The 19,267-nt window shown below is 41.6% G+C and overlaps 1 protein-coding gene across 4 annotated transcripts in view; it reads left to right on the top strand.

Moving 5' to 3' along the window:
* The window catches only part of LOC121292827, a 58,343-nt gene that overhangs the window by 13,962 nt on the left and 25,114 nt on the right, over positions 1–19,267 (top strand). For all 4 annotated transcript variants that reach the window (XR_005946341.1, XM_041215273.1, XM_041215271.1 and 1 more), the window contains exons 3-4: positions 8,928–9,064; positions 18,944–19,070. Coding sequence is in view for 3 of the 4 variants with exons in the window: in XM_041215273.1 (XP_041071207.1) it covers positions 8,928–9,064; positions 18,944–19,070 (264 nt within the window). In the remaining variant the exon portion in view is untranslated. The remainder of the gene's footprint in view (positions 1–8,927; positions 9,065–18,943; positions 19,071–19,267) is intronic.

The raw sequence follows: 19,267 nt of genomic DNA, 5'->3' as shown, positions 1-19,267 counted from the left end.
CATAGATTTCAAGCTTTAACCAGATATTTCTCTCTTGCTCAGCTTTGTGTGAAATTTCACTCTTAACAAATTAAAGTTTGACCTTAAATATAAATATAGTGCTGTATTATTATCCAGGGATTGAATAGTAACTTTATTAATATTTTTACCTCATGATTCCCTGGACTTCAGATAGTGGAAGGATAAATGGTTAAATTTTGTTTATGGTCATAAACTAAAGGGATTGGTTTGTTAATATTACACCAGCAGCAATTTGGAACAATGCAGCAACTTGCACTATTTTTCTAGAGCTCAACCTCCTTCTTTAACACAAAAATGACAAAAGGTGCAATACTTGGATTAGTCTCCATGCTGTAACTCTTCTGAGTGAGGATTTATAATGACCCACAATACTCCATGAGACTTACCACCACCACAAGCTGTGAAAGAAGAATTGAGTTGAGAGATTTGCTCAAAATATACTTGAACATGAGGCTGTCAATCAACCTTCCTGTTTTAGATGCTATGTTGAATCTTTTCCAGCTATGATAGCTGGGTTAATTGAATTAAAATCTCATGTATTCCCAGGACAAAATACAGATGTCACTTATAACCGGGTTCAAATAAATAAAGCTGACCTCCCACATCAGGCAAACAGAGTGACAAACTATCATCCTTCCAGAGGCATTTGACTTGATAATTAAACAGAGGTTATCAGGAAGTGCTTCTGGTGTGATCAACAGTGATGACTTTATAAACAAAATATCCCCAACATTAAAAGTTTTCTAAATGTCATAAATTGTAGGAACAAAGAAACCTCTCCCTTGTAAATCTGTCAGCATTTATATTGAGGAAATGCACTTATTGCTGAGGTTCAATTGAAGTTGGCAACTGATGATGTTGTAAGATATTTTTGGCAGCATTGCTCAGCTATTAAGTTAAAGTTTGGAGGGTCATAAAGATAAGACTGTCATTTTGGCCTGAAGGCCTACAGTATTGTGACTGCCACTAAAGTAAATACCAGTTTGTACTAGAATGTAGAAAAGTATGGGTATTGGTATATATTTGAGGACTAACTACACTACAATTATTAATATAATGTGCAAGGAAACCTTTAGTTAAAACACAGTACTTACCATTTTTCCATAAAATACAGGACTCTTGTGTGACATCTTTAACTTTGTTTGATTCTTCTAAATATTCTTTCCATAGCAGTTTGCAGAAAATAATTAACATGCAAAAGATCAGTGATTTACAAAAGTTGAAAGTTTTCATTTTGTTTTGAACAGTGTCACATTTTTGAGCTTTATGGCTAGTTATTTTGTCATCAAAAGCCGCACCCAGAAGGAGATATCATATTCCCTATTATTGGGAGCTTGCCTAAACCTGCCCTATATCTAGATCAATGACATAAGTATCCAAGGATAGTAATACCTTTACTCTGTACTAGCTATTGGATTCTCCCCTTTGCGCTGTTATACATTGTTACCAGGACAAGATTTGAGCTGTGAACAGAAGTGTTTTATGTGCATAAGGCACCATTTATTTTCCCTCTGAACATAATCTCTAGACATAAACTATCTTCTTGCACTGTAGAACAGACTATCACCTGAAAGTTTGCATTGGTTGACAGCAGGGGTGAAAATAATTTGTTTTTCGAGGGCTGTTTGCCTGGCTTAATTTTGTGGAGAGCTACTTTTTGATTTGGGGCTTTTTTTTTTTGTTTTCCTGAGGTTCCTTTTTCATTTTCAATAATAAATGTGACCCCGTTTTCGAACAGACACACACGCATTTTTATGCATTGCCCTGCGCTCTCCCTGTCCAGGTCTGAGCTGTTTGAAGCTCGTGTTATTTTCATTTCATTGTGGGTTGCTGATGGCTCTCTCTCTCTCTCTCTCCCGGTTTGTTGCCGGGTCCTTGGAGAGGTTACAGAAGATGAAATTAATGTCAGACATCAATCAAATCGCTGTTTGCCCCTCCCCACCGGCGTGACATTGCAACTGGTGAGGGAGTGCACTCCTCACCGTTTTAAATATGTATGTGTTTGTGTGCAGGGTTTCCTCCCACTCTTCAGGATTGCCGGGAAAGTACTGACCTGTAACTATCTTTGATTGCAGTCGTCTGTTTGCTGTGCGGTTTGGTCAGGGGCGGGGGAGCATTTTTTTTTAATTTAATAGGGGTATATAAAAAGCAGGTGGGAAAACAGGCAGAGTGAAACCGAGAGCGCTGATCGGCTGGCAGAATCGTAGCTGGCAGTTCAGAATACCTAAAATCCTGACTTATTTACAGATCAGTACTTTCCTCCCATCAGCAGCTCGCATTGAAATGAAAATAACACAAGCAACAACAGAATTTGGGAGAGAGCAGGGCACAGCATAAAGATGCAGAAGCAACGCCACAATACGGCCGTAGGGTTGTGAGAGTGCACAGATTACCGGTGAGGGTCCAACACTGGACGCATTGGATTGGATACAAAGCGCAAGCAGCAGAGATACACAGCAAAGTTTGAAGCAGCCAATCATCTGCCCGGCATCGATTAAATGGCCCAGGGATTGTTGCAGCGCCACAAATGGCGAGTCTGAGAATTGTGGGTCGGCTAAAAAAAACACTGGTGTTTCCGGATTTCGGAGTTCCGCACTGGTGAAAGTGTATGTATGAGGGTGACCTTTGGATATTTTGAACTTCTCGCCCAAGTCTTTGATTTTTCGCAGGCTGTTTGTGAAGTTTCGAGGGCCAATCCGCTTATTGCCCCTATGTATTTAGAACCCTGATTGACATAGGATTTAAACACCATCTGGCTACAAAACTGAAATGTTGACTGCTTTCTCCAAAAAACAGACCCATAAATATGATCTAAAACTCTACAGAAACACAATTGGATATGACTACGTTTTTCACAATTGAGATTGGATAAATAGTCATTCATCAGTATTGACACTTTGGCAAGGAATAAGTCTGTTGTTGAATGCGAGGGCTGCAACCAGACAATACCCCCAGACCCCCTATTGTGTGACTGGCACAGGAGATGTGTGATGCAATTAAACCAATGCAGGGGGGTGGGAGGGTGCTGGGAGGGGTGGGGAAAGAGATCACAAGTAAAATTGAGACAGGAATTGAGAATCATTTAAACTACATAGGTAGAGGTGAGGGCAGGGAGGAAAGCAGTTAAGATAGGGAGGTAAAGAAACCCTGAGCCCTGAGTGCGTGAACCTAAAATTAATTTAAAAAGCAGCTGCCAATGTGAAACAAGACAAATCTACAATAAGATGTATATATGTGAACATGAGAAGCAATAGAAATCAAATGCCAGAGCTGCAGGATGTTGTGGCACAAAAGAATGACAACGATTTGCAAATATCAGAAATCTGTCTCATTCTAGAAGATGGAACTGAATTTAATATTCAGAATCTAATTTTTAAATTAATTTTCTGGACTGGGTGTTGCAGACAAGGCCAGCATTTCCCTTTTGAACCTTAATGAACAACTAAGGTCAATGTTATGCAGTTACTCAGACAATCCTGTTAAATAGAGTTCCAGGGTTTGGACCCGGTGATAATGAAGGGACGGTGATCTATGTGCAGTTGTAGGTTGTATACTGCAGCCACAGTATGAGGGTAAAGGAGGGGGTGGGTGTTTAAGCTCATTGATGGGGTGTCAATTGAGCAGAGAGCTTTGTTGTGATAGTGTTGAGCTTCTTGTGTTGCACCTGTACACAGTCAGACAAGTAGAGAGCATCCCATTACACTCCAAACATGTGCCTTGTAGGTGATGGAGATAGTCATTGCCTAGCACTTATGTGGCATAGATGTCACTTGCCACTTAACACCCAAAACCTGGATGTTGTCCAGGTCTGCTGCATGCAGGGATGAACTGCCTTATTATTTGATAAATTCAGATGGAATTGAGTACTCTGTGATCATTAGTAAACATGCCCACTTCTGACCTTATGCATGAGGATGGTCATTGAAGCAGTTAAAGATAGTTTGGCCTGAAGAAATCTTGCAGCAATATCCAGGGCTGAGATGATTAACCTTTAAGAACCGCAATCGTCATCTTTTGTGAACATTTTCCCTTTGATCCCCACTGACTTCAGTTATCCTGAGGTTGTGGCTACACTCTATCTAATGCTGCCTTGATGTCAAGGGCAGTCACTTGCCTCACTTCTGGAATTCAGTATTATCTGCAAGTTTGGTTCAATGTTGTAGTGCAGCGTGGCCTTTACAAAACCAGTACTGGGCATTGCTGAGTAAGTGCCACTTGATAGCATTGTTGATGACTTATCCCATTACTTTGTCAATGAATAAGAGATTAAAATCATGCAGCACAGAAGGAGGCCATTTCGGTCATCTTGCTTTTGGCAGCTCTTTGTTAGAGCTGTCCAGTTAAAAGCACCTGAGATCAGGTAATGGCTTGCCTATTGTCTATGATGGTGATGTGGTTGAGTACAATACAGCAGCATCAGAACTGTACTCAACCACAATCTGTAACCTCATTGCCCAGCATATACCCCACTGTACCATTACTACCAAGCCAGGGGTCAACCCTGGTTCACTGAAGAGTGCAGGAGGGCATGTCAGGAGCAGCACCAGCATACCTAAACATGAGGTGTCAACCTGGTGAAGCTACAACACAGGACTACTTGCGTGCCAAACAGCATAAGCAGCAAGTGATAGGCAGAGCTAAGCGATTCTACAACCAATGGATCAGATCGAAGCTCTGCAGTCCTGTCTTATCCAGTCGCAAATGCTGGTGGACAATTAAACAGCTCACTGGAGGAGGAGCCTCCACAAATATTCCCATCCCCAATGATGGAGGAGCCCAGCATATCAGTGCAAAAAATAAGGCTGAAGCATTCGCAACAATCTTCAGCCAGAAGTGCTGAGTAGTTGATCTATTTCGGCCTCCACTGAAGGTCCCCAGCATCACAGGTGCCAATCTTCAGCCAATTCGATACACTCCACGTGATATCAAGAAATGGCTGAAAGCACTGGATACTGCAAAGGCTATAGGCCCTGACAACATTTTGGCAATAGTTCTGAAGACTTGTGCCCAGAACTTGCTGCGCTCCTAACCAAGCTTTTACAGTACAGCTACAACACTGGCATCTACCCGGACAATGTGGAAAATTGCCCAGGTATGTCCTGTACATAAAGTGCAGGACAAATCCAACCTGGCCAATTACCGGCCCATCAGTCTACTCTCCATCATCAGTAAAGTGATCATTGACAGTGCTATCAGGCAGCACTAACATAGAAATGACCTACTCACTGATGCTCAGTTTGGGTTCCGCCAGGGTCACTCAGCTTCTGATCTCATTACAGCCTTGGTTCAAACATGAACAAAAGAGCTGAACTCCAGAGGTGAGGTAAAAGTGACTGCCCTTGACACCAAGACAACATTTGACCAATTGTGGCTTCAAGGAGCCTGTATAAAACTGGAGTCAGTGAGAATCAGGGGAAAAACTCTCCACTGGTTGGAGGCATACCTAGCACAAAGGAAGATGGTTGGAGGTCAGTCATCTCAGTTCCAGGACATCACTGCAGGATATTATCCTAGGCCCAACAATCTTCAGCTCCTTCATCAATGACCCTCCTTCCATCATAAGGTCAGAACTGGGGATGTTCATTGACGATTGTACAAGGTTCAGCACCATTCACGACTCTGCAGATGCTGAAACTGTCTATGTACAAATGCAGCAAGACCTGGACAATATCCAGGCTTGGGCTGACAAGTGGCAAGTAACATTTGCGCCATACAAGTGCCAGGGAATGGACCATCTCCAACAAGAGAGAATCTAACCATCACCCCTTGACATTCAATGGCATTACCATCGCCGAATCACTCACTATCAACATTTTGGGGATTACCATTGACCAGAAACTGAACTGGACTAGCCATATAAATAGTGTGGCTACAGGAGCAAATCAGAAGCTAGGAATCCTTTGGCGACTAACTCACCTCCTGACTCCCCAATGCCTGTCCACCATCTACAAGGCACAAGTCAGGAGTATGATGGAATACTCTCCCTGCAAGGATGAGTGCAGCTCCCACAACACTCAAGAGGCTTGACACCATCCAGGACAAAGCAGCCAGCTTGATTGGCACCCCTTCCACAAACATTCACTCCCTCCACCACCGACACACAGTGGAATCAGTGTGCACCATCTACAAGATGCATTGCAGAAACTCACCAAGGCTCCTTCCACAGCACCTTCGAAACCCATTACCACTATCGTCTAGAAGGACAAGGGCAGCAGATACATGTGAACACCAGCACCTGTAAGTCCCCCTTCAAGCCACTCACCATCCTGACTTGGAAATATATCGCTGTTCCTTCACTGGCGCTGGGTTAAAATCCTGGAACTCCTTCCCTAACAGCACTCTGGGTGTACCTGCATCACATGGACTGCAGCAGTTCAAGAAGGCAATTCACCAACACCTTCTCAAGGTAATTAGAGATGGATAATAAATGCTGGCCTAGCCAGCAACACTCACATCCCGTAAATGAATTTTTAAGAAGTTTCAATGCCTGGTTTAATACCATATCAATCACCTCATCAATCCAACAACTGGGGCATGTATCTGTGAGGAAAATTCTAACCTTGGACATAAGCCATTTGGCTCCTAGAGTCAGTCCCCCATTCAATAAGATTATAGCTGATCTTCTCCCACAGCTGCACCTTTCAGTATTACACTCATTTCCCTTGATTTCCTTAGTATTCAAAACTCTATCAATCTCTGACTTGAATATATTCAATGAATGAGCATCCATAGCTTTCAGCAATAGAGAGCTCCAAAGTTTCACAACCTCTGAGTGAAAATATTTCTCCTCATCTCAGTCCTAAATGGCTGATTCCTTATTCTGAGACTGTGAACCCTAGTTCTGGAGTCCCAACTAAGGGAAACATTTTCCTGGCATCTACCCTCACAAGCCTCTTATCAATTTCATATGTTTCAATGAGATCACCTATCATTCTTCTAAACTGTAGAGAATAAATGCCTCATTTACTCAATCCCTCCTAGGACAATTCCCTTATCCAGGAATTGGTCCAATGAGCCCCTTTCCCTTTTAATCTCCCTTCAATTGAAAATCCATACATTGAACATTCATCATATCGAAACCCTTTCAATGGAAACATGGATAGAAACCTCGAAATATGATAAACACAGCAATTCATATTTATATTGTCAAATTTGATTTGTTAATGCTCCTGTGAAGTGATGTGGGACAAGTAACTATGTTAAAATAAATGCAAATTGTTCTTGTTTATAGCACCATGAATGTAGAAAAATGATTCAAGGCACTTCAGTGGCTAAGCCAAAAATGGACATTTTAGGAGAGGTGACTAAAACCTTGGTGAAAGAAATGGGTTTTAAAGAGGGTCTTAGAGATGGAGAGGGAGGCATCCAGGCAAAGGAGAATTTTCAGTTGGAGGCATTGGAGGACTGGGAACCAATGTAGCTCAGTGAAAGCCAGGATTATGCCACGTAACACTTGTTGAAGGACAAAATATGAGCATCGCGGTTTCAGAAGAGTTGAGGTTTCAGGGGAGTGGAGGATGGAAGGTCATTCAAGGGAAAATTGACAGAGTTGAGTCTGGAGGTGGCAACAGTGTGGATGGTGGCTTCAGCAGCAAATTGACTGAGATAGGAATAATGCTGCAGAATAGATCTGAAGTTCAGCATGACATTAGATTCTCGTTAGGCAAGGGAATCAAAGGCTATCGAGGAAAGATGGGAATGTAGAACTCAAAACACAAACAGATCAGCCACGATCTTATTGAATGGTGGAGGTGGCTCAAGGGCCCGAATTGCCTACTTCTGCTCCTAATTTGTATGTTCGTATGAATAGGATACTGAGGTTGAAAACAATCTGGTTCAGCCTGACAATAACAGGAGAGAAGTCTTCCTAATGCTTAGTTAGAAGATTCTGTGGCTCATTGTGGACTGAATGTCAGGTAAACTGGCTAATATCACAAAGTCAGTTGGAGGGGTCAGGAAAGATGATGGGAAGGGAGAGCTGGACATCTTCAGTGTGCATCTGGAAGTTGGCACACACATCCAAGGATGGACATACAGATGAGGAAGAGTCGAGAATAGATCCTTGAGGGATTTCAGGGGTAATGGTGTTGGAGGCAAAGCTAGAGAAGTTAGAGATGTTCTTCTGCTTGCAATTAGATAGGCATGAATGGAACCAGATGAGGGTAGTCCCAACAAATGGAGGTTTGACTTGGGTGCTGATGAAGCCCAGCTCTACCTCTCCACCACCTCTCTCAATCCTTCCACTTTCATGATCAAATTGTTGGTGCTCTGACTAGGGCACACCTTGAATATTCACACTAGCTCTGGTAGCTGACACACACAATAGATAAACAAGTGGTGGTGGCAATGTAGAGAAGAACCATTAGGCTACTATCGAATACCTAATACCCAAGTTGTAAAGAAGGGCTGTTGAAACTTGTTTTTCTTTTTAGCCTGTAAAGAAGGTGTCTGAGATATGATCTAATACAAGACAATTGCTCAGAGCAAACTTCCACAAACAGCAATGTGAAACTGACGAGTTAGTCTGTTTTTGTGATTGACTGAGGGATAAATATTGATCAGGACAACTCCCCTGCTCTTCTTTGGAATAGTGTCATGGAATCTTTCACATCCACCTGAGCAGGCAGAAGAAGCCTGAGTTCAATGTCTCATCCAAAAGTTGGCACTACTGACAGTGCAGCACTCCCTCAGAGCTGCACTGGAGGTGTCAGCCTAGAGTTTTATGCTCAAGTCCTGGAATGGGACATGAATCCAGAACCTTGCGCTACCACAGAGTGCAACTGACTAAGCCACATTGACATACGAATAAGATGGGCTGAATGGGCTTTCTCATCCGTAATTATCTTGTGACCTTGGAAAAGTGAAACATCAAAGAATATTGCATCTGAAATATCTTAATTCTTTAGGCTGATACAAGGAATCTCTTGGAGAAGGTTTTTCAGAACTCCTTTCCATCTGAACCGATGAAACATTCCTTTGAAGACATCCCAACACTTCTCAAGATACATGGAGAAGAAAGTGATGCCATTAAAGCAAAGACAAGGTAAATGAACATTACAGTAAATGAGTTCTGTTAGAGCAGCTGTGAAACTGAAGTTTTGTAGCCTCACTGTACAAGAAATAGATGATACAGTTTATCAGCTTGGCTTAGTGTTAGCAGTACACTCAGCACTGAAACAGAATCTGTGAACTAAAACCATGCTCCAAGATTTAAGCATATAATCTAGCATGGGCTAACAACTTTCTTGGTCAGCTAGACAACTTTGACACATTTCAGACACAAAATGGGACTCATCAAGTGACTGCAAAAATCAATATAACAAAGTAAGAAACAACAATGCCATCTAATGATGATAAATTCCGGTTCGAACAAGAATTATTAATTAACTAAGTGGGAAACTTGATGGGCCAAATCGTCCTTCTGTGCTGTACTAATCTATGATCTATTGCTCTTTCTGAAGTTAGCTCAGTCACAAAAATATCCCAATAGACATGTACAGGTTCTGAAAACTGGAGCTTCATTCTCTGAGTAGCTCATGCTGAATAGTTTTCCAACCGGATAGGAAAGGTGCAACATTGAGGTCATGTCATAGTTGCAATCCGAGCTACCATCTGTCAAATTGATGAGAATGGAATCTATGCAGTGTGCTTGTCTAGATTGTTAAGCTGGAACACTTTAATTACTTATTTTCGGCTGCCTACAGAGAGTCAGCAAAGGATCAATCATTTCCTTTTAGGTTATCAACAGATAATTAAAGAACCGGAGTTTAACAATCTATAGAAATACCCCAGTCAAGATACAATTCTTGTCAATAACAGACATTGAGCTATACTGTTAGTCTGGAAGTGTCCAAACTATAGTCTGCAAGCTTTCATGATTAGATCCATAAAGTCCATTGGCAAAAAAAATTTGGAATTGAAAGCTAGTCTCAGTAATTGAAACATTGAAACTATCGTCGATTATCATAAAAACCCATCCAGTTCGCTAAAGACCTTAAGGGAAGGAAATCTGCCATCCTTACCTGGCCTAGCCTAAATGTGATTCCAGACCCACGGCAATGTGGTTGGCTCTTAACTGCTCTCAAGGGCAATTAAGGATGGGAAACAAGTACTAATCTTGCCACTGATGCCCACGTCCCATAACGAATAAAAAATTACTAGTCACTTTGTGTGAGGAGGCCATAAAACATCTGAGGCATGTGAGTGTTGAATGCTGCAACTCCAAGCCAACCTTTGGACCACACCCCTGCACTCTAATTCAAAGTAAAATTGATCTAATTTGTACTCTAAACTCTGTGGTTAGTAACATTTTTTTTAAATGTGATAGCATTAATTTTACAAACTTAATGGCTGCACTCACTCGATCAATCATCCTTCCTCAATAACCAAGAGAAGAAAGCAGATTTTGACCAGAATAGAGAAATGATTTTGAGCATTTCTATAAGTGTGTGCATGTGTGCACATGGGTTATTTTTGAGCAGAAGGGGGATGATGGACAGAAAAGATACATCATATATAGGATGTGAAGCTAGTGATTTTCTGTGAAGGGTATTTTATGGAAGCAGGGGAGGAGGAAGAAGGTACCTTTTAAAATAATTTAGGGATAGGGAAAATGGGATGTAGAGAATCTAAGGAAAGGGTTGAATTCTGAGGCAGAAGCAGTTTGAAGCTATATCTCAGGGCAGCAGAGGGAAAGGGTGAGATTGTGACAAGTCTTGGGCTTTGCAAGTAGTTTCAAGTTAGTCAGTGTCACACTGTACCAGTACTCCTTCACTGTACAATTATTGGGTAATATATTTTGTGACAATTATTATCTCCTGGAACCCATTTTTGATCTACCATTTGAGATTGGTGAGAAATTTTTCCAGAATTATTTTTCTCTTGAATTAACCCAGCGGGTTTTTTTTAATCTGTTTTTTTTTTGCTTCTGCCAGGAGACTCCGTGTCTGCTAATATGTAAGGAGCATTGGGGGTCATATTGCCACATGGTTCAATGCAACAGACTCAAATGAACCAGCTGGTCTTTTTCTGTCTTTTTTTTTTGTATGTTCATATCTCTGTAGTTTCTGCGTTATTTTCAGGCCTAGGATTCTGGGAAGTAGATATTTCTAGAAAAGAATGCCATCGCTTCAGTACAAGATAGATAGATGCAGACCAGCAGTATGATTGCATCAGTGGCATAGGCAGATAGATTGTGTTTCATTTCCCAATCATTGTTGCAAAGAGTCTGCTCAGCAGTGCCACCAACTTCCAGCCAAGGCCCAAGAGGAAGGTGAAATATGAAATGACACAGAGTCCAGGATAAATAAGCTGTGCAAGAGAGGGAGAACCAGAAAGCTGAGATAGAAAGTGAGTAAGAGAAGTGAAGGGCAGAAATGGGACAAGGTCACAGGAGGAAGAGAGTGAATGTGAGAGCCATGAATACACAGATGAGAGCAAGGCTGAGATCCTCGAATGCCAGCATCCTGTAAACACTAAGTTTGATGGAACGTAGAAGAAACCAGAGAGGAAAGAGAGCACATGCAGAGAGCCCTGAGTATCCAACACCTGAGACACCTGCAATAATAGCAAGGAAGCTAAGGGAAGCTCTTTAGCTCCAGGAGTGAAAAGAAAGGTAAGAAAGAGAAAGAGAAAATGTAAAATGAGAGAAATTAAAGTGATGGAGGAGGGGCAATACTGAGAGAGAAAGAGAAACAAAAGTAGAGTTACAGTAAGGGAAACAAACAAAAGGATGAGCGAGTTACAAATGAAATGCAAGGGAGAGGAAAACATAAAGGTGCAGACAGAGTTTTTTTGCAAACTTACAACTACTAGTGTCCTTGGCAAAATGAGCACAAGAGGGTGATAGTTCCTTTCTGCTGGAACTTAGCCAGGTACCATCAAATCAGTTATTTTTTTCAAGTGTGTTGCCCAGAAAGGCAATTAGCTTGAATGAGGCATAAATGAAGGCATTTGGACATCAGACATCCTTCCCATGACTTAGTGGGTGGCTATAAGATCATAAGAAATAGGAACAGGAGGGTCTCTGAGCCTGCTCTGCCATTCAATAAGGTGATAACTGATCTGATTGTGGCCTTAACTCCACTTTCCTGCCTGCCCTCCTGTACCATTAATTCTCTTGTTGATAAAAAAATCTGGGTAACTCAGTCTTCAATTAATTTAATTTAATTTAATGTCCCAGCCTCCACCGCTCTCAATGGAAGAGAATTCAGAAGACTAACAATCCTCTGAGGGAAGAAATTTCTCCTCATCTCCGTCTTAAATGGGAGACCCCTTATTTTTAAACTGTGTCCTCTTGTTCTAGATTCCCAATAAAGAGAAACCTTCTCCCAGCATCTACCCTGTCAAGCCTCCTCAGAATCTTGTGTCAATAAAATCACCTCTCATTCTTCTAAACTCCAGTGAGTATAGGCCCAACGTGCTCAACCTTTCTTCTTAAGACAAACCCTTCATCCCAGGGATCAGCTTAGTGAATCTTCTCTGAACTGTTTCCAGTGCAAGTGTAGCCCTCCTTAAACAAGGAGGCCAAACTGCACACGTACTCCAAAGGCAACATTTACCACCGTTAGGGGGAATGTGCGGGAGCGGGCCATTTCACATAGGCGGGCCAATTAAGGCACACCCAGTGTGACATCCACTCAGAAATGCTGTGCGCTCCCTGTGCAGGTGGGGGGGAGATTCCCTGAGCCGGGAGTGCGCATGAAAGAGCACACAGATCTCCCTAAGGCAAAGTGCTGTCTCAGGGCGATTGCTGGAAGTTTAAAAAATTTGTGGAAGTATAGAAAAAAATTCCTGATATGTCCCCTCATGTGACACTGTCACATGAGCTGGGACATGTCAATTTCTTTTATTTCAACATTTCATGAGCACTTTAAAGCCCTCATAAAACCTCATCCAGCCCGTGGATGAGGTTTCATGTTTTTTCTAAAGTCCGCCTGGCCCCCTCGCCTGCCCACCAACCTTAAGGTTCGACGGATAGGTCCTTTAATTAGCTTAATTACTTTTTTAAAGTCCTTAAGTGGACATTGACAGTTCAGCGAGCACACAGCAGAGTCGGCTGCGTGCCCGCCGAACTGAAAATCTAAATGATTTTTGGGATGCATGCCCAAAGTCAGTCCAAGTCATTTCACATGTTGGTGAATGGGCCCCATCCCCTGCTCACCGACCGAAAGATGCAGCCTCAGGTGTGGTCTCACCATTGTGCTGTGCAGCTATAGCAAGACTTGTCTACTTTTATAATCCATCCACTTTGCAATAAAGGCCAACATTCCACTTGCCTTCTTAATTTGTTGCTGCGCCTGCATGCTGATTTTTAGTGATTCAAGTACAAGAACAACCAGGTCCCTCTACCTCAGATTTCTGCAATCTCTTTCCATTTAAATAATACTCTGCTTTTCTATTATTTATGCCAAAGTGGACAACCTCACATTTTCCCACATTATATTCCATCTGCCAAATTTTTATCCAGTCACTTAACCTATCTATATCCCTTTACTTTGTATCCTCCTCACAATTTGCTTTCCTACCTATATTTGTATTGTCAGCAAATTTAGCTACAGTACGCTCGGTCCCTTCATCCAAGTCATTAATATAAATTTAAAATAGTTTAGGCCCCAGCAATGATGCTTGTGACAACCTACTAGTTACAATTTGACAACCTGAAAATTACCCATTTTATCCTGACTCTGCTGCTTCCTGTTAATTAGCCAAACCTCTATCCATGCTAATATATCACCCCAACACCTGGAGCTTTTATCTTATGCAATAACCTTTTATGAGGCACCTTATCGAATGCCTCTTGGAAATCCAAATACATTACATCTACTGGTTCCCCTTTATCCAACCAGCTTGTTATATACTCAAAGAACTCTGATAAATTTGTTAAACATGATTTCTCTTTCACAAAACCATCATGACTCTACCTGATTGTATTATGATTTTTCTAACTGTCCTGCTACTACTTCTTTAATAATAGACTCCAGCAATGACAGTTGTTAGACTAACTGAGTTATAGTATCCTGCTTCCTCTCTCTCGGCCCTATCTTAAACTGTACATTTCCAGCTTTCCAATTCACTGGGACAATTCCAAAATCTAGGTTTACATCCAATCCATCCACTATTTCTGCAGTCAGATCCTTTAAGAACCCAGAATGCAGACCATCAGGTCCAGGGGTCTTGTCAACCTTTAGTCCCATTAGTTTTCCTAGTACTTTTTCTCTAGTGATTGTGATTGTTCCTCCCTCCCCTTTGTCTTTTGATTTTCTGTTATTCTTGGGATACTTTCTGTTTCGTTTGCTGTGAAAACAGATACAAAATACTTTTCAAAACCTCTTCCATTTTCTTATTTCCCATTATTAATTACCCAGGCTCGTCCTGTAAGGCACCAATGCTTACTTAAGCTGCTCTCTTCATTTTTATTCATGCAGAAGTTTATACTCAGTTTTTTTAAATAATTTTTGCAAGTTTTTTCTCATTTTCCAATTTCTCCCTTTTTTTTAGTCATTCCTTGCTGATTTCTAAAATTTTACCAATCTTCAGGCCTAATCTTTGCAGCATTATATGCAGTTTCTTTCAATGTGACATCATCCTTAACTTCCTTAGTTAGCCACAGATGGTGCAGCCTTTCATAGCATCTTTCTTTCTCAATCGAATATGGCTTTGTTGAGAGTTATAAAATAACTCCTTAAATGTCTGTCACTGTTTCTCTACCTTCTCACCTTTTAACCTATTTTCTCATTTCACTTTAGCCAACTCCCATCTCCATACCCTTGTAATTGCCTTTATTTAAGATTAAGACTAGTTTCAGGCCCAAATTTACTACCCTCAAACCGAATGTTAAATTCCACCATGTTATGATCACTCTTGCCTATGAGGTCCTTAATTAATCGTGTCTCATTACACATTACCAGGTCTAAAATAGTCTGTTCCCTGGTTGGTTCAAGTATTTGTTGCTGTAAGAAACTAACCTGAATACATTCCATGAACTCATCCTCTAAGCTATTTTTGCCAAGTTGGTTCGTCTGATCTACATGAAGATTAAAATCTCCCATGATTATTGCAGTACCTTTCTTCCAAGCCCCCATGATTTCTTGTTGTATACCCTGTCCTACAGTGCAGCTACTGTTAGGGGACCTGTAAACAACTCCCACTGGTGACTTCTTTCCTTTTTGCTATTTCTTATCTTCACCGAAATTGATTCTACATTTTGATCCCCCAAACCAATATCAATTCTCACTGCTGTACTGATCTCCTCCTTCATTAACAAAGTTATCCACCTTCTTTTACTTTTGTCGTGTTCTTCCAAAATGTCAAATACCCTTGAATATTTGGCATGGTCACTTTGCAACCATGTCTCTACAATTGCTCTCATATCATACTTGTTTATTTCTATTTGTACTATCAATTCATCCATCTTGCTACAAATCATGTGTGCATTCAGATAAAGAGCCTTGTATTCAGTCTTTTTTTACTATTTTTCCCTAACTTATTTGCTGGTGCAACCTTATGTTTGAATGCTCTATCCTTTCCCGTCGTATTCTGGTCACCATACCCTCATCGCTACCCTGCACTATTGCCATGTCCTTGCTTTTTAACCTTCCAAATCTCTCCTCACACGCACCCTGCCACCTCCTCCCAACTATTTAGTTTAAATCTCTTTCTAGAGCCCTAATTATACCATTTGCCAGTATTTTGGTCCCAGCATGGTTCAGGAAAAGGCATTCCCAACATCACATCTCCCTCTTTCCCCAGTACTGGTACAAGTGCCACATGAGTCAAAACCCATTTCTCCCACATAAATCTTTGAGTCACGAATTCAACTCCCTAGCCTTATTTACCCTATGCCAATTTGGTCGTGGCTTAGCTGGTAATTCAGAAATTATTATCTTTGCACCTCTGTTTCTTAATTTAGTCCTTAGCTGCTCATACTCTCTCAAAAGAATCTCTTTCTTAGTCCTACCTGTCATTGATACCCACATGGGCCATGACAACTGGACCCTTCACCTTGCACTCCAAGTTCTTCTCCAACCCTGAGGAAATATATTTAACTCTGGCATCGGGCATGCAACACAGCCTTCAGTACTCTTGCTCTCAGCTGAAAAGAGCAGCATCTTCCCCCTAACTATGCTGCATTACATTTTACTTCCCCCACTTGAATGGCTCCCTGCACCACAGTGCTGTGGTCAGTTTGCTTATCCTCCCTGCAGTCCCTGCTCTCGTCCATAAAAGTTGCAAGAACCTCGAGCCTGTTGGACAGTTGCAAGGGCTGAGGTGCCTTCATTGCAACCTTCCCGATCCCCATGCCTGTCTCACTCTTAGTCACACCCTCCTATCCCTGGCCATGTCCAAATCTGAAGTACTTCACCTAAGGGGTGTGACTGCCTCTTGGAACAAAGCATCCAAGTAACTTTCCCCCTCCCAGATGCATCACACATGATTGTGACTTGCTGTGAAGCCTAAAAAAAAATAAAAATTGGTTACTCCTGTCCCAAATTCCATCACCACCCTCCTGCCGGAAGGAGTAACTCTGTGATCTAAATATGTACGGTGAACCACAATTCATCTCAACTCATGTAAATTGATTTCCATGTTCCCCAAATAGTTTGGTTAAAGGAGGTTATACTGCAGCTAAAGCATATTAAAAATATTTCCCTCTGCTTGCTTACCTCCTAATTTTTAAAAGAAAAACTATTTCTAAACTCCTTGCATGTTTTTTGCTCTCTATAATTATAAAACTTTTTATTCTCCCATGTGTTCTAGCCATGAAAGCTCCTTTTAGTGAAAGGGAGATAAAAGTTTGATAAATCAAACCTCCCTTGGTATAGCATCCTTCATCTCCTCATACCCCATCCCCATACCCCTCCTCCTCACATCCATCTACCTCTTCCTCATCTCACCCCCACCCCCTCCTCTTCCCACACCCATTCCCCTCCTCCTCACGCCCATCCACCTCCCCCTCCTCCTCACACCCATCCCTTTCCTCCCCCTCACCCATCAACCCCTCTCCTCTGTAAACCCTCCACCTGACTCCCGCTTGGACCACTGCATGAGGCCCAAGTCTGGCTGGGGCCCCGACCTGGAAAACTGACTCCCTCTTCGTGAGTGACAGGCACTCCAGCCAATCTGCTTCAATTTGGAATTAAAGGACACCACCTAAAACACAGCCGTGACAATATGAGCAGCACCATCTTTTCTACTGGCCACAACCTACTCTGTCACTCGCAATGACATCAAGGTGTAAAACATTAGAACAGCACGTGCACAGCGTTAGCAACAAAAGCAGCCTTTTCATAATTAATATGGTAATCTGAGACATGCCATTACTAAAGTTCCTATTACTGTTAAATACTGTGACATACTGTCTGCCTGGAAGACATGTCATCCAACCACTCAGATGAGAACAAATTAAATGAAAAACTGCCATAGGCCTAGAACACACAATAAACTGACAACTAACAGCTGGACATGTAGCACTCTAAATAGTGCATCTTACCTGTTGTGTGAAGTCTCTGATCAACTACTTATCAGTCCAGGTTCAACAAAAATAAATTGACCAATGCAGCTTAGTTCCATGATTGACCCACTCTGCTCCCATAACTATAAGGCCAAATTCTAACTAACTGTGTATAAATTATTCTGTGGAAAATATACAGAGATGATTTTGTTCTCATTTTTAAAATCTTTTGTTCATGTGATTATGGGCAATGTTGGCAGGACCCCATTTATTGCCTGCTCCTGAGGTGATGATGGTGGACCATCTATTTGAAGTGCTGCAGTGCTCGTGCTGATGCTTCCCCAATGTGTTATAAGGAATTCCAGAATTTTGACCTGGTGCTGATGAAGGAACAGTGTTATTCATCCAAAAATAGGTTTAAGGTTGGTGCTCAAACATTTGAATTCCCATTGTGTACCGATGTGTGAGATTATCTCCCAACTTACAGCCCAGAAAACTCATTTAAAAAGCAGTGCTGACTTCAGTTAATAGTGAATTAGATTCTTGCAAAAACTCTTGGAACACAAAGTTCTCTCCAGCTCCTAGAATATCACCCTGCTCTTTCTCTCTTCCCGGCCTTTTCTTGCATGTGTCTCTCTGCCTGTTTTGTATGTTTCTCTGTCTCTGTCCCTTTCTGCTGTCTCTGCAGCTCCTACTCTTGTTTTGTAATGCTGAGTTTAAATCTTGCATTTATTTCTAACTCGTGTTGTTATCTCAAACCTTTTGAGGTTTTTACAGCAGCATGTTACTACAATCCAGCATCATTCTGTGCAATTCCCATTCAACCCACAAAAGAGACTGCTCACAGTTCAGTTCACAAACCCATCACGGATTACACAGCTTTGACTCTCGAATCCTTTGGGAATTGAGCAACGTCAAGATTTACTCTTAACGTTGCAAAACAAGAGTAGGAGCTGCAGAGAAACAGAAGGGGACAGGGCAGACACAGGCAGAAAGACATACTAAACAGGCATAAAAATCATGACAGAAAAGATTGAGAGCAGAAGAAGAGCAGGGTGATATTCAAGGAGCCAGAGAGAACTTTGTGTTCCAAGAGTTTTTGCAAGAATCTAATTCCCTATTAACTGAAATCGGGACTGCTCTTTAAGTGAGTTTTCTTGGCTGTCAGTTAGGTGTTAATCTCTCACATTGGTACAGGATGGTAATTCAAATGTTTGAGCACCAACCTTTAAACCTATTTTTGGACATATGACAGTGTTCCTTCATCAGCGCTGGGTTGGAATTCCACACCAAACATCACCATGCAGTGGCACATTCTATCAATATTTGTCAGCAAATTTAATTGAGGAAGTCTGAATGAATTAATGTCTCATTCCCTCAACCCCACCTACTTGCTGTACAGGCTAAACAGCAAACACACAAGTGTACAAACCATTTTGTCTATTTCTTCGTATTGTTGTTCTGTTTCAGTCCTGAATTTCCAAGTGCCTGGGAAGTCCTTCAAGATTTAAATAAAGTGTCCTCAAGATCCAGCTGGAATGTATCGCACACTCGACAGAAGCTCCTTTCTACACTGGGAATTGACCAAAATCAAAAGGCAAGATAATCCTGTGCAACTCATTTATATATTGTACCAAAACGTTAACTATCCAAAACTTCTTTCCACTTAGTCCTACTCTAAATACTTCCAGTGCATCCGGTAAGAGTCCAGCGTTTGAATCACCGTATCTGTGGCTCATAGTAGTAATATATAGTTACAGTCACTGAATGAGTCCTCACACCACAGATTTTCAA

Source organism: Carcharodon carcharias, chromosome 20 (genome assembly GCF_017639515.1).
Source record: "Carcharodon carcharias isolate sCarCar2 chromosome 20, sCarCar2.pri, whole genome shotgun sequence".
Classification (NCBI taxonomy): domain Eukaryota; kingdom Metazoa; phylum Chordata; class Chondrichthyes; order Lamniformes; family Lamnidae; genus Carcharodon; species Carcharodon carcharias.
This window is presented reverse-complemented; position numbering and strand designations above follow the sequence as displayed.